Below are 24,449 nucleotides of genomic sequence, written 5' to 3' on the forward strand. Positions count from 1 at the left end.
GCATGTGCTTGTGCATTGAGAGCGAGACGCGCTGGGTACCAAACCCAGCCTTGCCTCTTGCACGTGCCTCGCCCCATTTGTATGCAGAACATGCTCGTCTCTCCTTCCGTTCTCGCCTGCAGTGCTTTCCTACACGAACAGATGTGTTCTTTCAGCTGTCCTTTACACGTACCCTGCCCGATCCACTGCCCAGCGCTTCACTGCGTCCAAGCGCTGTTTTTTTTTCCCCTGGCCATTGCTATGTCCACAGCTCATGTCTCAGTGGCATTTCAGAACCTTGGTTAATAGAACAGTTTGAATTATTCAGGAGCTGGGAGCACATTTCTACTTAAAATTTAATTAGAAACCTGCTGTGTGTCATTTTACTATAAAGGATATTGTAATAGCATCCCTAAATTGGGCAGCCTTCTCCTGTCATGCAAAGCCTGTGCATGAGAGAGACACATAACCAATGGCTCTTATGTTCTGCATGTGTGACAGATGCCATGTGATACCTTGTGGAGCTGTGTAATGACATCTGTTAGGTTATTTTCAACCTTTAAATCCATTAAACAGTTTCAAACAGCTGCTATTAAAAAAAAAAAGTGTATACTATAAGTTCTCCTTAAGTAGGATTTCTTTCTGAATGGCAGTGAAGTGTAGCCTGGCATAGCTGATCTATCTGCCCCAGGCACAGATTTGAGACCCTGTATCAATCAAGGCACAAAACAGGATTGTTGTACTACTGGAGAGAGAAAATTTACTACCCTGAAAGGAGACGTGGAGCGCTGGCTTCCTTCCCTGTTTGCTGTAAAGATACTGGGCCTGGAAGTGGTGGTCTTGTTGCAGATAGGCCAGATCTACTGAGATTTCAAAACAATATTAGTCATCTCTCCTTTTTTCTGTCCTTCTGAAGTCTGTGTGGGGAGACTGCTCTGCCTTTGTGTGACTTTGAGGCTGAGAGAGATAAAAAGTAATAACAATCTGCAGCTGCTGCTCTTTTTTTTAAAGTGCACTCGAACATCCTTTAAAAATATTTCTGGAAAACATGTGGCATCTACAGCCACCTGTTAGTCCATTAGAAAGTGAGAACGAACTCCCACTGGCAGAGCACAGCTCAGCCTGAGGCTCTGATTCTCTTGAATAACATGCTTTTGCTGATTTATGCTACGGAACAGTAAATCTATATTGACATCAGTGAACACCAGCCCGTGGAAGGACCCTGAGATTTGTCTCTTTCTGTCAGAGCATACACAGAAGTGCACACGTGCACGTGTGCTAACCCACCGGTACCTCTTGGCTTTGCTCTTCTTGTACAGCTGCTACCCAGTAGAGGTGCATCTGGAAAAGACAGAATTAGGTCTGTTGGGAAAATGGATGCCATATCGTTATGGAAAAAAGCAGTGGATGACTGGTACTTCAGCCAAAAGGCAGGTCAGGGGAGCTGTGAACCTGCCACTTCTGCATCCCAGTGCCCTCAGGCTTCCAACGAACCCAGAAGCTGCTCAGGTTGTAGCTTGGGTTTGCCTGCTTTACTTCGCCTTTGGTATCTACTTGCCCCAAGTCACAGATCAACCCTGAAGATATAGTGGACCTTGCCTCAGGTTTTTCTTGCCTTCCTTTCCGCCTTTTCCATCTTGTTTTGCCTGGAGGCTTCCATCCGTAGTGTTTTCTACTATCATGTTGGATTTCTGGGGAAAAAAATGCAACATCTCTTCTGGCTTAGGGGTAGAAGATAGGAGCCATCAGGACTACAGGTTCCTTCCAGTCCCTGATTTCTCGTCAAGGCATTGTGTGGTGTCACATCCGTCCTGGGGTGCTCCCCGCTTTGCGTTCTCAATCACAACACCGTGCCCCACACATTCTGCTTCCAATGAAGGCTCTAGAATTTGACAGCCTAATTATTAATTGGTGGGAAGCGTGGCCTCCCAAAAACTCACCACGCCTCGCAGCCTGGCGGTGGGCTGGCAGCAGGCTCCCTTCCTTACGGCCAGAGCCAGCACTTCTAGTTCCTGGTTGTGCATTTGAAGCCTGTGGTGTGACTGTGCTGGGAGCTATCAAATACAGTCTTACGGGCTGGTGATTCACCAGGGTGGCATGTGGCACTTCGGAGGAGGAAAAAAAAGGTAATCTTTTAATTATTCATAGTAATTAGTAGAAGGGATTTCCATGAGAGCTAGGATAAGGAATAGCAGGACAAACAAGTTAGAAGCACTGTATCCAAAGAAAAATAAGTTTTCCAACCAGCTAAAGGGATAAAATCTCTTTCCACTCTCAACTCTTCTCTGATAGTGAGATCCACTTCTTTCCGTGATGAATTATGTGCCTCTGGCCAGAGAGATCCCAGTCTCTCCCAGCCTTACTGAAATCTGCTGCCTCTTCATCCAGACTGACAGCAAAGCTGCAGTTGTTAATACCATCTTCAACAAAGCCTTAATGAAATGAAGCACCTGGTAAAGACTGTCTACATAAGAAGCTTAGCACTGAGCAGCCCCCTGCCTGAGCTCCGCTCCCAAGATGCCTCCTGTTTATGCCCTGGTTTAACGTATGCTGACACGCTAGGTGATCTGCCCAGGGACGAGCTGTCTCGACCAAGGCATTGCTTGCGAAGGCTGACCTGTGGCTAACAGGGTTTCTCTGTGCACAATGTTATTTTGGTGCAGCTATCCCTCAGCGACTCCATGTTCAGGGGAGGGTGGCTTATTCCAGCCTTACTGCAGATCAGGCACGGAGCAGAAAAGAGGTGTGGGTCTCTTTGGGAAGAGCTGTAGTGCTTTAAAGTACCCAGCCTCCACCTGAAGCAACTTCCAAGCATAATGAGAGGTAACCACTTTGCTACCCTGGGTCTCTCTTTTAGCTGTGATTTCTTCAGACTTGTCTTGGAGTGGCAGACAGTAACTTCTCCCACCTCTTCTGGAAGATAAGGATAGTAACCCCAACTGTTTCAGCTCCGCTACCAGTAATTGCATTTTGCTTCCTTGAGATCCCCCTGCAATTCCAGTCAGATGTAGCATGCATTTTTGCAAGAAGCCTGGCTGCTCTGTACGGTAAAACAGCAAGCAGGTACCACCGCAGAACCAGCTGCGTAGGAAGCAGCAGGTAAAATGCACCTTGTGCTTCGAGCTGTGTTGTGATGGAAGCCCAGGAATGTCCTTGTCTTTATTACAGTGCCGTCTAGTTATCAGTAATTCAATCTCTGGTTAACGTGATCTTCCCGTTTAATCCAATAAAGACCTTATGGTCAGGTTATGCGCACTAAAAACGATGAGGCTCACCCTTTTTCTGAGCTGTCTCAGTTGCTTTAAACAGTTAATGTGGCAAATACAGGTTAGGGAACCTCGCGGGGCAATAACAGAGCCCGGCTCTTCTGAATGAAGGAGAAGCAGAAGTGTAATGAATTAAATGTCTGGCTGGGGAATCGGGCTCTGGCAAAGAGCCAGGCCCTGGCCCATCTGGTGTCAGGGGAAGTTTTGGTATCGATTTCAGGGGAAGCGGGGCGCCACCTAAATGGTGGCTTCGCGGAGGTTCGGAGCTCATGTTCGCCTCTCCCAGGGCAAGTCATCTCCCCAGGCAAAGGAAATGAATCTGTGCGGCCCGGCCCCGGGTCTGCTGGGAGCTGCAGAGGGCAGGGGGGCTGTGCGAGATGGCTTCTGTGGGAAGCGGTGATCCTGGGGGTCGTTGCTGGAGGGCCTGGAAGGGGAAAAACTGGGAGGTCTGGGGGGGAGGAAGGCAGCTGGATGCTGCAATGTAATCCTGCTATGGTAGAAAGCACGAAGGGGGCTGCGGTGGCCGGGAGGTGAGGTGGAGGTGTGGAATTTCATATTGGTGAGACGGGCTCCCAAGGGGCTGGTGAGGCAGGGACGCTGGGAGAGGATGTGACACGGAGGTGGGGCTGCCTGCTGCGCTCTTCTGGGCCATCCCTGCTGGACTCTGGGGCTGAAGATGCTGAGAGTCCCGTGGTCCTGAGCTCCCTCCCTCTGGGAGAGGGCTGGTCCACTGTGGCTTGGCTGCTTTTGTTCGTGGTTTGTAGGGGTGTGTGGCATGCGCCATCTCCGCATGTGGCCACAAGTTCCTCTTGTGCTCCAACCTAGTGCTGATCTCAGCAGGAGGCTTACAGAGCAGACCGCGGTGGGAAAGCATGGTTACTACCTGCTCCCTTCCCGGACACCCCTGCTTGGCTGCTTGGCAGCCTTCTGTTTCCTTTCTTCAATTTGATGAGGTGATAAAGCAGCAGATCTGACAAGTCTGGCACTGCAGCCAGCTCCGTAATACCTGTCTCCTTCAACAGAAGAACCTGCCCCACTCCTGCAGCAGGAGCACAGGTCACCCGAGGCTGTCCGGCCTCTGTTCCACGGTTGCTGTTTCTCATGGACCTCCGGCCGAGCTGGTTGGTATGGGACTGGCCAGCTAAGTGTCTAGCTCAAAGCCTGGAAGGAAGGATTTCATTGCCATCCTCAGACCTCTGAGCTTGGAAGGTGATTGAAGCCCTTTGGGAACTGAGTTATGTGGGGAGCAGCTTGTTTTGAGGAGCACGCAGCAGTACAGCTCTGGCCAAAACACCTCAAGTTCCCGTGTTCTCCACGCGAATCTCTGAGTTCTGCCTCTTGCCTTGACTGCAAGGCGAGCAGCTACTAACGGTCTTTGCAAGATGTGAGAGGAGTTAAGGTTATAATCAGTGGAATTACTGAACCAGACAGGAGGGAGATGCTCCTAGCTTAGCACGCAGGACAGTGGAAAGGCTGGTGGCAAGTGGGAATGTTAAATCAATCAGTAGTGGGTGTGAGGGCTCCTGTGTCTGCTTCCACCTCGCTGATTTGTTGCCCCGGAGAAGCAGTTGGGGTTTCAGTTTTCAGCTGTCTTGTGAGACAGAAGCCTGCTGGAGAGTGGAATCGGTTCTCCTGGGCTTCCATCACCCCGCAGAGGTGGCAGAGGCAGCAGGACTTCGGGCTCCCGTAGCTCTTGTTTGTGAAAGGGCAGCACGGCTGCACCACGCAGGGCTTCCCCTCTCAGGAGCCAGCTGATCTGTGACAGCACCTTAAGGAAAGGTCGAATCCGTAGCGTCAGGGGCCAGCTGACAGGCTAGGAGTGTTTCCAGCTCCTGTGGGGCAAACCTCACGCTGCTTTTGCCCTGTTTGTTTTTATTCTGTGCCCATCTGCCAGTTCATGCTCTCTTCCCGCTGGGAGGAGGTGCAGAGGAGTCGAGAATAGCCGCGAATGTCTTTAGGCAAGGGAGATGGCACACTGGATCACTGATCCCTTAAAATTATGCCTCATCTGACAGGGCCTTGTTTTAGAGGACGAAACCAGCATCTCGCTCACTTCGCCCACAGCACATCAGGGCGGGCAGGGTTCCTGCTGAGGCCGGGGTTTTCCGTGCAAACCCTGAGTGTCCCTGCAGCAGCAGAGCCCTGCGAGAGGCACTAAACCTTCACCATCTGTCTGCAGAGGGTCCCGACCTGATGTCCTCAATCCTGTGCTCTGGGGCCATGCCTGCCGTTAACCAGCATCTGTCCAGCACGGCAGTGACCCTGGCCTGCAGGCGCTGGGATGCCTGGCTGTCGGTAAAGGCCTTTGGCAAGACCAGCACAGGGATCCTCTTCCTTTGTTTCTCAGAATATACGCTGTGCTTGTCTTGGGGAGAAAGGGAGGTGATTGGGAAGCAAACTGCAGAAACGGAGCTACTTGGATACAGACAGTTTCTCAAGGCAGATAGGCTGATTTGTGGCTGCGGGGACTCTTCTGACTTCCAGCTTAGTGTGTCTGATCTTATGGGTACTCTCCTTATTCTGCAACCACTCGTCCTTGGGCTTCCACTGCCGGCTTTAACCTTACCTTTGTGAGGTGTTTCTTCTCCTTCAGCATCTACATTTGTCGAGCAGTATCCCTTGTGTTTGTGGTGAGAGCCACGGAACAACTCAGGGCTGAAGTTGGAGGGAGGGGAGTTGTATTCAGCTCCTGTTTCTGACTTCTGTATCCCTGCAGCAAAACTGCTCCTTAATGACATGGGAATCTCATGATGCAGATGTCTGTGGGATGACTTTTCTTTTGTGAAGCCTTATACAAACTCAAGTTCTGCATTTCAGAGGTGCCCAGGTTGATTCAGGGTTTGGCGGTGTAACCTCGGCATGCCAGGGAGAAGGATGGGGTTTGCTGTGCTGTCGTTCCCTTCCCTAGTATTTCCCATTCAGCTCGTATCTGACAGCTCTTTCTAAAACCCATGCAGAATGAATCCCTAGGTCCCAGCCTGATTCCTAACACTCCTAACCTCACCTGACAGAATGCGAGGTGTCAGAGCTGCTATTTGCAGCCCTCGTGGCTAGCAGGTCTGTGAAAACACCTTCAGGGCAGAAAGGAGTGAGGAGAATGAAGGTACGAATTTTCCCTAGGGAAAGCGGGTTCGCTGGGATGGGGCAGGGAGCTGGGTAAGTCCAGGAGCATACAGTGCATTTACCAGTACGCTGCGCTTACCGGGTGGGACTGTTCTCTTCAGTGGCAGGCTCTCTGCTCTTAAAGAATCCCTGCCGTTTGATCCCATATGTGGCTAGCCACGTGCAGTGGGGGCAGTTCTCTGTTGTTCGGAGTTCGCAGGTACTTAGGATGTGACATGAAGTCTCTTGGATCTCTTTTTAGACTACAGCTTTCCTGCTGCCTCTCAGAAGGCCCTGCTGAAAGGGAATGGGACGCAGGTAAAAGACAACTGGGAAGCAGCTACTGTCCATCCGCCGGCAGAATTTGTAGAGCCTGACTTGCACACACCTTTCTCCAGCACGCTGGAGGAAGAGGAGGGGCTGCTCCCTATAGATCACTCAAGAGGAGGAGTGGAGAGCCTTCAGACCTCTGGGCCAGAGGTTACATCTTCTGAACCAGCGGGCCAAGAGGAGTCCTTGTTCTCCGTCGTGTTTTCCACAGCCTCTGCCCGCCCAGGTGTTGTGACTGAGGCAGCTGTGGGAGGGCAAGAAGAGGACTCTGCTCCTGCTGGCTTAGACCTTGGGAGCAGCATGGGGCCGAGTCTTCTGCCAGTGTCTTCTGTTTCTTCTACTGCTGCTGCAAGGTCTCCTGGTATTTTGGAAGAGCCCTTTGAGGTGACAGACGGAGACACGTGGGCTGTCGGGGGAGCGTATTCTGAGCAGACCGTGACTACCGCAAGAGCAGAGCTTGCAGAGCCCACGGTGGAGGCTGGTGGGGAAGAACATTCAGCCCGAGAGGAGTTCTTGGAGACAACGGTGGGGTGGGAGATGCTGGAGCCCACAGCGCTAACTGAACTTGAGCAGCCAGCAGAAACGCCTGTTTGGACACCCGCTCCTGGCGGCAGCTCCACAGATGCCCAGACTCATTCTGGTGGTGAGCAGCACCCCGCTTCCTCTGCGGCTCCGTGGGACAGGGCTGAGGAGCCCGTGCAGGATCCTGTCTGGAATGACACCGAGTCGGCCACAGAGGCTGTGACAGCAGAGGGGAGCCTGTCGCCGCAGGCTGGGGACGCCCGCATGGCCGTGCTGCCGACAGAAATGCCCTGGAATTCAGCACAGGTAGCGCTGGGAGGGGGCAGCGGATGGGGGGTTGTACTGGAGATATTTGGCAGGGTGCTCAACCCCTTAACCTTACCAGCCCCCTAAGTCTGACTGGTGGAAGTAGCTTTTCCTGCTCGTCCAACTCAGCCCAAACTGAATTTTGGAGGGTTTTTCACAGCACTTCTTAAGGTACCTGTGGTGCTTGGGGAAAGCCCTGCCCCCCTCACATCTTCCCTCGTGAAAAATCCTGCTTCTAATAAACACCTTCCCTCTGGGGCACACGTGGCAGCGAGAGCTCCTTGTTTTCTCAGACTTCATTATTGGAAGTGTCAGGACAAAAACGGCCCCAAGGATTTCTGGAAAGGGAGTGAGAAGGAAGTGCTATTTTTGTTGCCGCTGCCTGATGCGGTCACCAGATGCAGAGCAGGTGGAGCAGGGCAGAGCGATCTGTGAGGATGTTAGTCTAGGAGAGCCCGTGGGTGAGGAGGCGTGAGGTGAAGTACAGCTCCTGAATCCAGCAAGCTGGCAGCTGGTAAAGGCAGGACGAGCAGATTGGTGGAAAAAGTACCAGGGAAAGCTTTTAATTTTTCTTTCTGCCCCAAAGTACTTGGGACCCTGAGTGAGTGACAGTCTTTTTGTGCTTCCTGCCCAGGCTGCAAAGAACTGCCCTCTCTCACCAGTTTAAGCTCCCCATGGGCTCCTGGTTAGGTTTTGTGGTAAGAGTTGGTCACATATAGAATAAGGCTGCAGGCTAGAAAGCTTTGCATTGAGTTCTCAACTCATCCTAGACTCTAGATATGAGGGGAAGGTAAGCTGGGCTGTGGGAAGCTGGCGCAGTAGCCTTGTGCTGCATGTGCTAGCACTGAAATGAAAGCAGCCAGTGTCCCGCATTACAAATGGAAGGGTGAATCCTCTGTAGTGCGAAGAGAGTACAGATCCTTCCTCTGAGAAGCACTTCTCTGGGGTATGGCACAGCCCCGTGTGTACCCCGTGCTTTCAGCAGAAGAGCTGCATTTGCTATACAAACCCAGCTGTCTTTACGTCTTGTCTTTCCAGGTGATCTGCAAAGACTGGAGCAACCTTGCGGGGAAAAACTACATCATCCTGAATATGTCGGATAACATTGACTGTGTAAGTCAGTCCACGGAGATTTGCTGGCATGGGAGGAATAGTGCTGAGAGATGTGGAGGCAGGCGCAGCTCTTGCTGTGTGCTTTCACTACAAAACATTTTAAAAGCACTAATTCTCAAAATCCCTACAGAGGCTGTGGAGAGAAGGACAGAAATATTCCTGTTCCCCAAATGGGTAAAGAGTGGGTGGATTTCACTCAGTCTAGACCATGTCAGTTCCAGATTGGATTTTGACTAACTCCTGGCTGCTAGTTTGTGCGTGTTCACCTGGTTTATCAGGAGACATGAGAGCTTCTAACTGTGCACCTCTTGCTTACAGGCAGTGTGGCAGGATTGAGGTGTGACCCTTCCTCCTTGTCTTCTTTTTCCTTCTTTTCCTTCCAGGATATAGGAACATTCCTCTGATGGCTCAGAGGAAAAAGGATTCCCCACTTGCAGTGTGAATGGTTCAGTATCAAGCAGCTGTCTCTAAATCTTCCTTAAATGCCTCTTGTTCCCACCCTGTTACCTTGTGTGTTATCTGGGACTGTTAACTAGACGTGCTCTGCTAATCCACTGCCTGTCCATCCATCCCCGCAAAGCTGCAGTTAATTCATGAGCCCGGAGCCCCTTGTGGATCTCTGGTAAAAGGGCTCATTCACCTCTGCTGGGCCTTCTATCAGGCACTTTAAAACCAGTTGTGAAAGGCCTGGGGTCAAGGTGCCTTTCATAATTCTCAGAAATGGTTATGAGCCTGACAGCCTGAGACCAAAATATTTCATCAGGGAGCCCCGTTCTGTCCTTGTGTGTCTGCACTCCTGCTTGTTGCAGCTCCTGCCGTGGGCAGAGGGGAGTGGTTTTGTTACTGCAGGGTGACCCTTCTGCACTGACCTGTTTCCACTAGTGGTGAGTTTGTGGTGTGTGTTCTTGGGGCTCAAGGTGAAATATCTGGGGGCAGTGAAGGCAGGTGATTTACACCACAAAGCGCGCTGACTGCTGTAGAGGCAGATTAAAAGTCACGCCTCATTCCTCCTGACTTTAGGCAGACAGGTTTGCCCTTTGGAGAGTCGTGTTTCTGTTGTAGTTCACAATTGCAACTCTGAAAACCATTCCTTTTTCCTCCACATCCACCATTACTCTTTCTGCCATCTCTGTGGAGTTTAAGTGCTTATTAATTTTGCAAAACATGGTAGCTTCTTTATTGTGGTCTTGTGTTGTTTCAACCAGTGGAAGGGCAAGAGCTGAAAAGCAGACGTGGAGATGTCCCTTGACAAAACTGTGCCTTTACTGTTGGATCCTCAGTTCTGTCATGCTGAAAGAAGGAAGTGCCCTGGGATAGGCAGGCCTGAACTGTTTTTCTACTTGATTTCATGTTTCAAAAAACTTCCCAATGGGTGATTTGTACTTTCCTCCCCTTTATTCTAAGGGACACTTGTCAACACACGTATTTAACATGAACATTGCTTCATTCCCTGTCTCCCATTACCACTTTGCATGGCTGAAATTGGAATCAAGCTCTTTTCCTTCCCACCACTGTTGGCACAGTTTGTTTCCTACCCATGGCAATTTGCTCACTTTGGGCAGGTCACCTGTCCTCTGCCTCCCCCTTTTGTTTTCTGGTTTCTGCATCCAAGGCCTGCGCTGTCGGGATTTCTGGGGCTGTGGGGCAGAACCTGCGCTGCAAGTGCTGTAGCTTAAATTAGCACTAGGGGATTTCTCAAATATTTCCTATGTTTTGATGCCATGATCTGGTGCAGTGCTGAGTCCCGCTGAGAAGCCGAGGGACAAGGAGGGCACCCAGCCCCTTGCAGAGTCGCACCGTGAGCTTCAATGTTCTCCGTGGCGCCAGGCTCTGGCCCGGTGCAGGGCCGATGTCTGTATTGCAGGGTTAGGCTGGCAGCTTAACTTCCTCCTGGGAAGCTCCATCTTCCTAATGGGCTCTGGGCAAGGCAGTCGCTTCAGTCCCTCTCGGCACATCTCCCACTCAGTATACCTGGGAACTGTGCCCAGGAGAGCACTGCAGGATCTGACCTGACACTGGCACCTGGGTATACGCTGGGAGGTGACCTCCACGTGGGCTCATGTGCGTTCAGAGGAGAATCCATCAGCGCTCTACAACGTCATGGGGAAAGCAGAGGAGAAATATCTCACGCCCATTGTCCCCCTGCTCTTGGGCTAAGCTTCTCCCCTTTTCCCCTGTGTCCCCCACATGCAGCTGCAGGCCGGCAGCAGGAGCCACGGCTGCTCAGCACCACGCCGCATCCCCGCACTGCTGCCCCGGGCTCCCCGGCAGCACCCGCAGCCTGGCGAGACGAGGCACCGGCAGGCCCGTGTGAGCCAGGCCGCAGCCAGCGGTGTCTCTTCCAATTAGGCCCTTTTCGGCACAGGCCTGTGCCTGCCCTGAGCGCTTCGGATTGCCATGGCAACGAGAGCTCTCCATTTTATTAATCATCTGTGCGGCCTTCGGGTTGACATGGCAACCGGAGATAAGAATAGAAACGCACGAGTGGGAAAAGCGGCGAAGGAGCCCGCCGAGGGATGGCTGGAGCACGGCAGGCTGAGCTGCGCCCGCTGACCGGCGCTGGCCGCGGGGAGAAGCCTGGCTGATTCCTGCCTTACGTGGTGGTGGTGGTGCTTCACGGTCCCTGCGTGTCGGATTTGGCGTGGTGCGGGGTGTATGGCAGCCGCAGGAGCCCGGCAGGAGGGTTGGTTGGTGTGTCCTGGGAGCGTTGCACCAGGTTTAGCATTGCTGGCTTTCGGTGTGCCTGGCGCAGGGGTTTTGGCCGCACAGCCACGCCAGCCCTGCGGTGCTACACCTGCCCCCTTCCCACCGTGCGCTCACCGAGGTCCCTTTCCCGTGGCAGGAGGAGTTTCGGCTGGAGAGGGGTCCCCAGCTGTTGGCGCTGGTGGAGGACGCCTTCTCCAGACAGACGGACGGACTGCAGGACCGCTGGCTGATCTCCCTGAGCAAGCCCAATGAGAACGAAAAGCACTTGCTAATGACACTGGCAGGGGAACAGGGTAAGTGCTGGGAGGAGGAGTCTTCCTGTCATGGGGTTGTTTTTAGGGGGCTCTCAAACAGAGGTGCTTAGCCGTGTTGAAAGGAGCTTTTGCTCTCCTGTCCCCTTCAATCCCACCAATTCCCAGCGTTAAATGGGCTTGAGGGATAGAGTGGGCTCTGAGGACTTAAGACCCTTTTTCTTCACATCTTTCTTCTGGCTTGTCCCTCGCTGCTTGCACCAAGCTCTCTTCTGCACTTTGCTTCCTGCTTCGCTCCCTCCCTGGATTGCCTTCACATGTCTCCTTCCTCACCATGCTTCTGCACTGTCCTCCATGAGCAGGCCCCTGCCATGGCAGGACACGACAGCCTGCTCTTAGGTCACTTCTTAACTTATCCCCGGAGAAACTAAAACCTACAATGAGAGGTGAATTGAGCTGGGGAATTTTAACACCTTCATCCCCTTCTGGTAGGAGCATGCTTCTCCTGTACTGCTTCTGCTTTATTCTAGAGGCCTCTAATGTTGACGTTGTGGCCAATATGAAAAAAGCAGTATTCTAAAATGCCCTAGAGTAGTAGGAATATAGAGCTAATGTTTAAATTCGATTTGCTGTATCGATGCCTTAAAAAGCCCTTAGGCTGGACCATGTGCCAATGAAAAGGCTTTGGTAAGCATTTGGTCTTCTGAAATAAAGCCTTAAGAGAGGACATCTCCCTTCCTGGAGGGAAAAAAAAATCTAGCAGCAGCACAGCCAACCTGGGACATATCCCTGAGTTTAGAAACCTCAGGAACCAAAGTATTTTCTGCTTTGAAGAGTTGTGCTTTTGTTCAGTTCCTCTTTTTGCTGCTTTGCGAGTGAATGTAGAAATGGGCCTCAGCCTCTAAATCCTCCCGGACTGCTCACGCTTGCCTGGCTTGGAGAACAACCCAGGAACTGCTGGGGAAGGAGGGTCCCAGGAGGGGCTGGCTCAGTGTGGGCCGGTGACTCCCTGGCTAAAGCAGTTTCCTGCTGGGACTGGAGCTGTTACAGCACACCTCTTGCAGCCTCTGCTGTTGTGCCAGGGATGCTGCTTTGCCAGAGTGCCCTGAAGAGCAAAATGCACCTGCTAAAGGATGCAGTAGGTAAGCATGGGGCTCTGTGGGAATGTCCTAAGTGCTGCAGCTCAGGATCAGAGCAGGGCAGCTGGATCGGGCAACATAGGCACCTGCCTCCGTGACTCTTCGGATGCTGCTGCTCACAGAGCAGACGCAGATCCTGAGAGCTTCTGTGGCTGTTGGAATGGTACCTAGGTGCCTGCTGTATCAGTTCATGCCTTTTTTTTTTCCTCCTTTAAGGAGCGTAAGGAGCTTGGTTATGGTCCTTGCATTCTTTTGGCCTCCTAACATAAAGCCAACGAATAAAAATGTGTGTTCCTCTTCCTTCATCCTGTTGGGGATTTTGAGTACATCTTAACCGAGTTAACGTGAGCTGAAAAAGCAGCACTGATCCCTCCCTCTCCTTCTTTGCAGGTGTCATCCCTACAAAAGATGTTCTCATGGCACTGGGAGATGTTAAGAGAAGCTTAGCTGAGGTGAGAGCCTGTCTGCCTGCATCCATCCTTTAAGACTGGCTATACAATTAAAATAAGTACCTTGCAAACTGGGAGCACATCTCAGTCTAACCGAATGTTGAACCCACAGCAGGCGCACTGATGAGTCAGACTCTTGGCAAACTCCCTTCTGCCCTCTCTGGTAGTTGCCAGATCATCAAATGTCTGCTCCCAGTAAGAGAGTAGCTGTGGGTTATTCCCTCCCTGCTTTTCTGGCTTAGTTTTGAAGCTGCTTTTCATAAATTCATTTTGTTGGGATACTTGGTTTTATACTTTCCACACTCTTGCCTGTGGTGATGTGGGTGCTGCAGAGCCCCAGATTCACTGCTGCTCACCCCACAGCTGATTTACACATGCTGGCTGCTCCCATTTGCTCAGTCTTTGCTGGAGGAGGTGGGAGAGGTGCATTTACTAGGTGTGACACGTTCTCACACAGTCCTCCTGCAATCCCAGGGTCTGCATTTCACTCCTTAGGAGGAAGACAAGAACTGTCTCCACAAGGGCAGGCAATTCCACTGCCAGCTGCCAGTAGTCCTCACGAATTCACTTTTACCCATAGGCAGCTTGGAAGAGAGCAGAGATGAGAACAAAACAGTCCTGTGATCTCTGACTTTCCCCCTTAGGCACTGATTCTCTTTTTTTTTTTTTTAAACATTCCTGGAGTAATTCTGCTGACTTCAGCAGCAGAATTGGGCCACTACCTTGCTAGATGTCTGCTCCCAGGTTTTTCCCTGACCTAACAAACTGGTGCAGTTACACAAAGCAAATTAAGTGCTCAGTGCGGTATTGATTGGCTTACACCAGAGAAAGTGCTAAAAGCCAACCCTGTGGAAATAGTGTGACTGAAGTATCAACACCTAGAACTGTCCAGAAAGACGGATTCGTGCTGGTGTAAGGTTAGACTTCTATGTGCAACAGTGCCCCTGTGTAAGCGTGCATCCTACCACAGTAGCTCCACTGCCTGCCTCTGGCTCTCCATCAATAATGGAACACCGCTCATTGCGCTGACCTTGCGCTAGCACGAGCTTGGGAAGAGGCAGGAGGATATTTTCTTACACCCATCATACTTGCTACTGAATTGACATGTAACCTGTTTGGAATGCACCAAGTCACAGGGAATGGCGTTGGGCTTTGCTGACAACCCCAAGAGAACTCTAAAACTTGGGTGGTTTCTGCCATAAAAGCCTCCCTGTCTCGCGCAATGGTGTGAGCCTTGTGCAGGCAGCCAAGGCAGGGTTGTGCCTACTGTCATTTGCTGATTTGTCAGCTCTCAGGGAAGATGGTGTTAAATTCAGTCGTGTTCCTTCTCATCACGTAAGACAGCGAACATCCTGGCTCCCTAACCCTGGCTTTTAGTTCCTCTGCCCACAGTGACAGTCCTGTACTTAGACCCTGGAAAGTCTGAACAGGATCCCACCTGATTTCAGGCCAGGGGTTTCAGTGTGCCCCTTCCTTCCTTCCAGATTGGCATCCAGAACTACTCGACCACCACAAGCTGTCAGTCACACCCCAACCAGACACGCAGCGATTATGGAAAGCTCTTCGTGGTACTGGTGATCATCGGATCCATCTGTGCCATCATCATTGTGCTGGGGCTCATATACAACTGCTGGCAGCGACGCCTGCCCAAGATGAAGAACATGGTGAGCACTGGGTGGGTGGGGAAGGTGGCTGGACTCTTATCCCTTGGGATTGGAAAACTGGGAGATTGTTTTCCCCTGTGCACCTTCTGGATGTAGCTGGATACACTGCTGGAGCAGCAAGAAAGCCTGTTTAGGGATAAGAGAGATGCAAACCTGTGGCTCTTGCTGTGCTCAGGACAGCTCATGTCTACTGTGAGGGCTGGGCCAGGAGTAAATGTACCTTTTCCCACAGATGACCTGCAAAGTCCCCATGACCCTCATAGCCTGATCTAATTGTGCCTTTCAGCAACACTAGGACCTGTTCTCCTTTGTCTCCATTTGTGTTCCTCTCCTTCCTCTGCAGTCCCACGGCGAGGAGCTGCGCTTTGTTGAGAACGGCTGCCACGACAACCCCACCCTGGATGTGGCCAGCGACAGCCAGTCAGAAATGCAGGAGAAGAAGCCAAGCGTGAACGGTGGAAACACCATCAACGGCCCCGACAGCTGGGATGTCCTGATCAACAAGCAGGCGAGCGAGGATGTGGATGTGTTTGAGGAAGACACGCATCTTTAGAAAGACAAGAGAGAGCATCACCCCCCTTAAATACACTTGTCTCTCTCCTGTCTTAACTGGTGGACCTTGGGATCAGGTGGCTTCTCAGGAACTTTTTAAGGCTTGGGACAGGTCAAGTCTTTGGGCAAGTTTTCCCGATGGAAGTCCTGAGCCTGCATCTGAGGCTTGGAGCCAGGAGGATCACTGAACAGAGGGAAGCGGGAGGGGTGGGTGTGTAGGTCTCTGTGTGTGTGTTCCTATCAGTAGCACCAATGCTTTCATCACCTTTAAAGGCACTTACTGTAGCTCTCTGGTAGTGGCCGAAAGTGGCTGGGCTTGAGAAACAAGGAGGTGAGGCTAAGTCTGCCACCAGGAGCTCTGGGGAGTAAGTTCACTTTGGGAGTCCAGCTGGAGTTACGGCAGCCAGATCCTGACCTTGCTACGTCTGGATTTGTATCTGTGGAGCTGAGACGACGTTCAGTCCCTGCAGGTGCAGTAGAACCTGTGCACCATTCTGGATGGAGAGAGCCACAGTTTGTTTGATGTCCTGGGCAGAGTTTGCATTCCACACATGAAAAGAGTTTTTTGGTGTTTTTGTTTGGTTGTTTTTTAGCACTCTAGCATTCAGCTGCTGATTGGATAGGCCAATGTTTATATCTGGGAAGAACATCCTACTGTCATCTGTTTTTTCCTCACACCCTCAAAGAGCTTCTCTCTATCCCTTTTCCATTTCACAGCTCCAAGCTGAGCTTGCAAAGTTTGAGCACTTTACCCTTGCTTCACTGATTGCAGAAAACTTGGTGCCATGGTGCAGCATCTCAGCTGGAAACTTGCTTTAGGCTGGAGAGTTATTCAAAAAGGACATTTACCTGCCTCTTTCACCTAACAGCCTGTGAAATCAGCAGCAAAGTATCCCTTGTGTAAGTCTCAGTCCTAGATTGGCAGGCCTTTTCTACTCCTGTTCCATTTTCCAGGATAGTTTGGTTTCGGTTGATCTTTTTGAGGTAAATGTAAAGGCTATTGGAGTCTTTTAACAGGGAGAAAAGTGAAAACTCAGATAATTTTCTGGTCCTTTTATTTCCGTTTCAGGATCTTGCCTTGGGGTGTGAAGTGTTTAATGTCACATTGGTGTAAATCAGGGTAACATCTTTAAAATTGCTGCATTCAAACAAATGTAAAAGCCTGTTTAGATGAGATGAGAATCAGATCTAAGAGCTCCCCAATGAATGTTTCTCAGGCACGCCTCAGGCAACTTTGAGGCCCCAGCTCCCTGAAGATGTGTGATAAAAGGCACGTGAATATGCATAATTGTTCTCTGAGCCCTGCCTAAATCAAGACTCAGAACTGCTTTCAAGCCTGAAATCCCAGAACACTTTTTCTCTCACTGAGGGATTGAGGGACTTGCTTCGGTCAGAGGCAACAGTATTGCTCTCTGTTTTGGTGAGCTGCTTGCTTGCTTACTGCAAGAGGCAGCTTTGCATTTGGTATTTAAGGGAACCTTTGTACAGAAAGACTCCAGATATGCAGCCTGTAAATCTATCCCTGTACATATACGTATTTTTAGCATGCTCATCCCTGATGTGAGTGCCTAAAGTCAAGGCACGAAAGAGTCTGTTGTTTCATTTTGCATAGCGCTTTGCATACAAACTGAATCACAGATCACCTCGATGTAGGACCAGGTCGATAGCAGTCTGTAACGGATTCAAGAGATAGCCTTTGGTTTCCTATCCAGATTCTAACTTTCAGTGTTTATCCTGCCTCCTTACCTTTCCCTGTGTTGTGTAGGAGATGGTGACCATCAGCTCCTTTTGTATCTTGGTAGAGTTGAAGAGATGCCCAGAGGAGTTCCCTCTCCTGCACCAGCAGTTGGCAACGGGTGGCTGGCAGGGGGGACAGTCCTCGTATGTGGATGGCCACGTGTGGCCCTTCGCTGACTGCGCCTTGGTGGTGGCTCCTGCTGAATTTGATGGGTCCGTGCAGTGAAACTGCACAGGTTCAGTGGCTGTGTTGAGGGCATTTGGGGGCTCATGGAATTAAACGCAAGTTGTTATGATACGGTGAGTAAATTTAAAGCATGGAGTTAAAATTTGAGTTTGTATAGCACTTAGCATAACGGGGCCTGGCATGGCTGTGGCCTTTAGGCAGTTTCACTGTATAAATGTTTCTAAGTCCAATAATCCTCATTAAATATGTTTTTATAACCCAGTGGCTATTAAAAAGATACAGCCACCAATCAGATGTGAATTAGCTCACCTGCAAAACACTTTATCGGTGCACTTCATTGCTAGGAGCTGCTTTGCTGCCTCATTTTCTCTCTGCATTACTAATTCAGACAAACAACAATGTGCTGATAAAGTAATGCTTCTTGTTGGGCTCAGTACCTCCTGATTCTGTCAATGTCTTCAAACTTTAAAGAAAGCACCTGGGAGGCACTTGGGCTTGTTAATGAGCTAGCAAGTTCTCCTGGCTTGCTGCTCTGGTTTCTTACAGCCTGACTGTATTCCAGGGACTGTAGTGGACTCTTCTGAACCTGGAGTGCTCCAGGGTGTCTTGAGAGTGTCTAAGGGTGGCTGTCACGAAGGCGAGAACTATCTTCTGATGTCTCTGACTGGGTGCACTTAGCTGTATGATCTCAGTTTCTCTCTGGAAATCTACTGGCTAATACAATTTCCTTGTAGTCTGGTGATACTTTTTATACCTTTTCCATTTGTTTTTTCTCTGTATCCTTTTTTGCACTAGGCCAATCTTGTTAAGTCAATTGCACTGTTGTCCTCTCCTGCAAGCCCTGCAGATGGGTCATCTCCTGGTACCTGTGGGCTGGGAAGTGCTGTAGAGAGGCTGTCTGTAGCCCATTTCACTTTATTGTTCAGTGCTTGGGTTTCCAGCTCTGTACAGGGAGGATTTAAAAAGGAAGAGAAACTTTTGTTTTATCACTTGTAACGGGAAACTTTTCTATCAATTTAATGTAGTTAAACTTCTTTGTAACAAAGACTGTCAAAGCTGGACTGCTCAGAGTGGTGTGCCAGGCAACAGAGCAGATAGAGAAGACAATGTAATTCCTGGAAAACCCTTTTCCACCTACTAGGACTCCGCTGTAGTCCCATCTGCCAAACGTTTGACCGCACTGACACCTGGTGGCTGCTGGGAGTTGGAGACAAAAAAAATAAAACGGAACTTTTTTTCTCCCCTCTTATCTATGGATATTTGTTTGCTGTGACTTGCCTAAAACAGTCACCTGGTTTGCTCACGGGGGGTTGCTGGAGTTCCTTGTGAGCAGAGGGGCTGGCACCAGGCATGTGCGGGATGGTTTGTGTGAGGATGTCCCTGTCTGCAGAGCAATGAGATGGGACATTTCACGGAGTCACCAGTCTAGAGGCCCTGGACAGCCAGCCCAGGGTCACAGTTCCGTGTGCCCCCTTTCTCCTCCACTTGCCCCCTCTCCTCCCAGGAAACACGGCCAGAGGTCAGAGGCTCTAACTGGAACTGAAGGTGTTTCATCCAAGAGAGCAGCGGGGTGCTGGCGTGAGGAGCTCTGCCTCGGGAAAGTGGCGATTGCAGCAGCTGGATGCATGGCTGGGAGCAGAGCGACTTTCCACCTCTGTGGGACAGGGGCCAGATGTGGTCCGGGCTGGCCGTGCTGCAGCTTGCTTCCAGATGTTGCTGAGATGTCTAGAAGGGGGTCTGTAATGCAGGGTGCGTGTAGTACAGTGCGCTGGGACTTTGCATCCTACAGCCCCCCTCGCAGGGTGTTGAAATGCTGCGAGGACGCCTGGTAACTGCTGGGCTGTGCAATACGTAACGCGGGCTGAGCCCATAGTTCTGGACACCACCTCGGGGCTCGCCCTGGGCAAAACCTGTGGTGCAAGATGGAATCACGTATGGGTTATCCCAGCGTCACCTCGGAGCGTGGCAGCAGTATCCCCCTGCCTCCTCTGCTCCCTGTTTCAGGTGCGTCTCCGTCCTTTGCTCCTTTTTCAGGACCGTGTCCATCCTTTCAGGGTCGGCAGCAGCTCGGCCCTTCAGCCCCACCATCCAGGGTGACTTTGTCCTGGCTCACCCCTGCTGCCCGCCTTCGCTGTGGTGCTCTCCCAGCCTCCTCATAAACGCCCCAGCCGCGGTTGGAGATCACTTGGAAACACGTATTTGACCCTGAGAGCGCCAGACTTGGGCTTTTATTCCCTTTACAACAAAACTCAATAATTGAGTGCCTCAGCACCGAGCCGCGGGGGCACCGCGCCCCGCTGCCCTCGCTGCCCCTCAGGCCCCGGCCGTTGCTCCTCCGGGCCGCGGGGGGGCGGCGACGGAGCCTCTCTCCTCCCTCCCGGAGCCCTGTTTACATCCGGCACCGTTTCCGTCCCCTCCGGTCCCCCCCGGTCCTCTCCGATCCCCGGCCTCCCTTCCCCGGCCCGGCCCAGCCCGACCCGACCCGGCCCGGCCGCCCTCCGCCCGCAGGGTCAATGCGGCGCCGCCGCCCCGCGGCCTGTCCCCGGCCATGGACACCAGCGACCTGTTCACCAGCTGCAAGAAGGGGGACGTGAGCCGTGTGAGGTGAGCTGGGGGGACACGGAGGGGACGGGGGGGGCTGCAGCCGCTGCCCGCACCGTGTCCCCGGCTCCCCCCTCAGCCCCGGGGCGGGCCGGGGCTGCCCCGCAGCCGGGAGGTGGCTGGGGAGTGGAAGGGAGAGCTCGCTTCTGTATAAACACCCCCCAAAATTTGGGTGGTTGCAGGGTCTTCGCTGTTCTCTGGAGTTTGTTGTAACGGTTGCCTCGTTTCTTAAAATTCCGCCGTCGGGTGGCTGTATACGGGTGCTGTCTGTGGTAAAAACGTCCTTGCGGAGACCCTTCGTCTTCGGCTGATCTGTCTCTCCGGCTGGAAGCTGCGTTTGCAGCAGTAGGAAGCTGGATCTCTGGAATTGTCGTGGAGATACTCAGACGCCTCGTGGCGTAGGCTGTGGGGGTCCCTCCGAGATCCTGGGCTCCTCAGCCTCAGCCTCAGCCTGCTTGTGGTGCCGCCGGGTGGGCTGCGGGGCTGCAGGGCCGGCGGGTGCCGCGGGGCGAAGGCACAGGGTGACCCCGCACACACCTCCGCTGCCTCTCACGGCCTCTTTGCTCTTTGCTCCTGTTTGATCCTTCCAGCTCCCAGCGCGTGGATCTTCCCAGGTAATCAGAAAGCGCCCCTCTGTTTCGAGGAGCTTCCTAACTTGGGAGAAGAAGGTCGGTGGGTGAGGTCTGGGAGATGTTTTGATCAGTTGTACGTTCGCGTTAGCTTAGTTTATTGCAAGCGCTAAGCTGCAGCTTGCTGTAGAAGGAGAGGCCCTGCAAATGACCTTGCAGAGGTTTTAGATAACCAGCAGGGAAGTGATAGTGGCGAAATCATCGGTCTGGGAACGCTGTCAAAGCAGAGATGAGCTCCGCATGGAGCCAGACAAAACGGGCTGAGTAGAAAGGATCTGCGTCGTTTGGGGTTTTGGATGTAGTCACAGGAAGCTGAAGTTTGAGGAAGGAAAGACAGAAGGAGTGGAAAAGGGAACTGATGTGGATGAGGAAAACAACTGAGAATCTTGGTGAGGGCTGAGGGGGACCTCTCCATGCGGCTAGGAGAGACACTGGGGCTGTAGTTGGGGGCAAGAGCCAGACAGCAAAGAGTTTGGTGTGCAAGGCAAAGGCTGGCTTCTAGAGGTGCCAAAGGGCAAGAGCTGGCAGCCTTTGGTATAGCCTAAATGTGCAGAATGAGGAAGTGATAGGAATTAAGGGCAGTCTGGAGTGATACTGATGTTGTTACTCATGGTAAGAAAAGCCATAAACAGGGTAGGAGTCCAGCCTTGTCCTATTGTAAATTTGGCTGCTTGCTTGTAAGCATCCAGGCTGTGAGCATTTAAAAAAAAAAAAAAAAAAAGAGAAGGTACTGCTGAAGTGCTCATTCTTCTTTTGTGACTGTGGCCTTGTTATGGGTCAGCAGAAGGTTGATTTGATCCCCCTCTTCCCCTACTCAGCACCTAAGATTGAAGGAAGCTGTCAAGCCACACTGCAGAACACGGTTCTTTGTTTGACTGACGTCCCTTCATCCCTAGATTGAATGCAAGATCTTGTCGTGCCTTTGGAAGTTACCACCCAAACTCAGAGTTCCATCTTTTTAAAGAGAAGAATGTGTCTGAGTGAGCAACTGCATGAAGTTACGACTTTGCTCTCCCTTCTCTTCCAGGTACCTCCTTGAGCAGCGAGATGTGGAAATTAATGTCCGTGATAAGTGGGACAGTACGCCTCTGTGAGTCCTGCAACCTAGAGCACTGCCTGGGCGGGAGGGCAGGGCATTCAGAGCTCTTTTGCTCTCTCTGCATTAGAGCTAGGAGCTCTGTTACAAAATGTCTTAGGTTCTGCTTTGTGGGAGATTTGGCTGCATATTTCTGCTTCTCTCCTCTGTGGGTGCTGTGATAAATATGTCTTTGTCTCCCCATCTGAGTGACACTTGCTGGAGTTAGTGCTCAGAAGCATGGTTAATTTTGTGACGAAATGACCTGGATTGAGCAGTCTGTTCTTGGCCTGGCTATGCTTTTCTTCCAAGTCTATGTCATCTTACCGTGTCTTTTCAGGTAAAGGTGTGACCTGAGAAAATGCAAAGTGGCTGTGGGATCACTGTTTGTCTGGCAAGGTTGTGAACATGCAGTAGGTAGCGAAGAATCTCTATTCCAGTGTTGAGGAGGGTTGTACAAGCTTTTTACCTTCCTACATCCCAATTCCAAAGTGTACTTAAACATCTGCAGTATATTTGGAGTATGGAATAACTTTGCAAAGTAAAAGTAGAGTCACATTTGCCTGTTGCAGTGCAGGTTACAGAATTCTTCTAGTCTGTAGGACAATTTAAGGTCCTCATAACAATGAATTAGAAAGGGCTTAGATTGTGAAAAGGAAAACAAAACCTATCACAAGCAAGACTTTGAGGGGTGGGTTTCCTGTCCATACAGTGTGGGTGCTGTTCCCTCATTGTCATAGCATGCAGCAGTCAGATGGACATGCAAAGGAGCAAGGAGAATTCAGTGGAATTGCTGAGTGCCTGTGAAATGAACTCCGTTAAAACGAGGAGGCAGATTTGGCAGCTAGTGGTGCAACAGAAGATGCAAAACCCAGACTGGGACCTTGAGATCTCCTTGTAGGACAGCAGTGCCTATGAGTGCTAGAAACAGATCCTGCTTAGTCTATTGTTTGGGTCAGACTTGCATGCTGTTCAGGAACAATTCCTCACTTCTATGAGGAGACATCTTTTAAGCTTATCATGGATGGCTCAGTGCTGAGGTCTGCATGTTGTGGTGTGCCCAAACACTGAATTTTGCTTCCTATTTTATCTCTAATTTTCCTTTCTCTTGTTATTGCTAGGTATTATGCTTGCCTCTGTGGACATGAGGAGCTTGTACGCTATCTTCTAGCCAATGGTGAGCAAAAGTGTCCTGGTTATCTTGCTCCCTACTGGTCTGTAGGGATTATATATTGTTCTAACTGTACCTTGTGGAAACTTCTAGTTTAATGAACTATCTAATCAGTAATCTCAGGCTTCAGGGAAGCTTTCTGTGATGGCTCAAGAGACATCATGACTTTCTGAAATCACAGCTGATGTTTTAGAAGGGTGCATTGCTATTAGGAGTATGTTGGTGTAAGAATTGTATTTCATCTGAAGAACTGTCCATATAAAACCTTTTTGCAGTCTTCTGATAGCCTTGCTTCATACACAGGACTTGAAGGTGAAAAGCAAGGACTTCTGCTAACCTGAATCAAAGCAAGGCAAACCATCCAGGCAGTGTCTGCCCCTTTGGTTCTTGGCACCCAAGTTCCCTTCCACAGTGGTGGCACTGTGCATTCTGGCAGAGGAATCAGTGTGCAGAGTGAGATCTGGAATATTTGTTTCTCTCGCTGCATTCAGTGCACTTTAATCTGCCACTCATGTACTTCTAAAATAGGAAAATGCAAGTGCCCTTCAAATTTGTAATAGATTCTAATCTAAAGAGGCGTCTTTTGTCCTCCTGTTAAAAGTCCAAAAAGCAATTGTACTATTTGTACAGAGATATTCTTTTCCCCAGAACGTTGCTGGAATCATACTGAGTGGCTTATTACCAAAGTCAATTTAAATGAGTCATGACGTCTTCAGAAAGGAATTATGTGGTGGGAGTATGGCTTTAGGTTATGCACGTGTAGCGGGAATTTAATTTCCGTATTTGTGCTCAGTAGCACAGGAGATCACAGTGAAACATGTCATCAGCTGAAAATCATATTTGTTTAGTGACCGTTCAGGGACACATGAAAGACGTAAGTCTGCCCTCTGGCATGTACCTGTTGTCGTTTTGCAGGAGCAAAATGTGAGGCAAACACTTTTGATGGGGAACGTTGTTTGTATGGAGCTTTGAGTGATGCCATCCGACGTCTGCTGAAGGAGTACAAACAGATCACGGCGAAGTGCATGAAAAGAGACTACTATGATGTCTTCCTACAGCGGTAAGCAGATGGGCCAGCTCCGTGTGCAATGCATTCTGTCATCCTTCCGTAGCTGTTAACCTGCATATTCAAGCTCTCTGTTAAGGGCCAATTTGCAAGGCAGATGATCAGAACCTTATCTCATTCCCGTGCACGTAGAGCTTCCTAGGGGCACATGTTCCTGTGTTGCCCTAAGGGCTGACTTCCAGGTGCACATGCACTGAAAATACAGCCTTCAGGTACAGATTCCAGAGCCAACAGCAAGTTTGTCTTTCTAACGCAGAAGCATTAGACTGTCATCCTTGACTATCAGACCTAAATCAGGTCACCAAAACTACACCAGCAATTTAGGATAAATGACAGCTAAAATTAAGTTTCTGGCCTAAAGTACTATAGCCCACAACCAAAGTGATAATAGGTGTCTCATTTCTGAGGTACTCAGTTTGGGGCTTCTTAAGATGCTCTTATAGGTATGTTGCTCAGTTCTTTCTTTTTGTTCATTAACATTTAATTCAAATGTGTTAATTTTAAAATGTTTCTGAAAGTTGCCTGTCACACCATGTAGTCTTAGCCTAGAGCTCAAAAAGAAGCCTAACTTGCTCTACGAGTAGAGGAATAGTGTCAATCTTTC

At 50.6% G+C, this 24,449-nt stretch overlaps 2 protein-coding genes across 4 annotated transcripts in view; both read left to right on the forward strand.

Moving 5' to 3' along the window:
• The window catches only part of PODXL2 (podocalyxin like 2), a 30,191-nt gene extending 11,639 nt beyond the window's left edge, over positions 1 to 18,552 (forward strand). For both annotated transcript variants that reach the window (XM_048068815.2, XM_013184275.3), the window contains exons 3-8: positions 6,610 to 7,505; positions 8,544 to 8,618; positions 11,461 to 11,617; positions 13,105 to 13,166; positions 14,648 to 14,827; positions 15,171 to 18,552. In XM_048068815.2, coding sequence (XP_047924772.1) covers positions 6,610 to 7,505; positions 8,544 to 8,618; positions 11,461 to 11,617; positions 13,105 to 13,166; positions 14,648 to 14,827; positions 15,171 to 15,380 — 1,580 coding nt within the window. In that variant the 3' untranslated portion in view covers positions 15,381 to 18,552. The remainder of the gene's footprint in view (positions 1 to 6,609; positions 7,506 to 8,543; positions 8,619 to 11,460; positions 11,618 to 13,104; positions 13,167 to 14,647; positions 14,828 to 15,170) is intronic.
• Positions 18,553 to 19,693: 1,141 nt separating this feature from the next.
• Positions 19,694 to 24,449, forward strand: part of ABTB1 (ankyrin repeat and BTB domain containing 1) — a 29,140-nt gene continuing 24,384 nt past the window's right edge. Inside the window, exons 1-4 of one of the 2 annotated variants that reach the window (XM_048068851.2) lie at positions 19,694 to 19,907; positions 21,561 to 21,623; positions 22,730 to 22,785; positions 23,695 to 23,839. In XM_048068851.2, coding sequence (XP_047924808.1) covers positions 19,852 to 19,907; positions 21,561 to 21,623; positions 22,730 to 22,785; positions 23,695 to 23,839 — 320 coding nt within the window. In that variant the 5' untranslated portion in view covers positions 19,694 to 19,851. Of the gene's footprint in view, positions 19,908 to 21,261; positions 21,624 to 22,729; positions 22,786 to 23,694; positions 23,840 to 24,449 lie in introns of those variants that run through there. The other variant, XM_013184274.3, reaches the window with a different exon arrangement.

The sequence above is a fragment of the Anser cygnoides genome, chromosome 10 (assembly GCF_040182565.1).
Source record: "Anser cygnoides isolate HZ-2024a breed goose chromosome 10, Taihu_goose_T2T_genome, whole genome shotgun sequence".
NCBI lineage: Eukaryota > Metazoa > Chordata > Aves > Anseriformes > Anatidae > Anser > Anser cygnoides.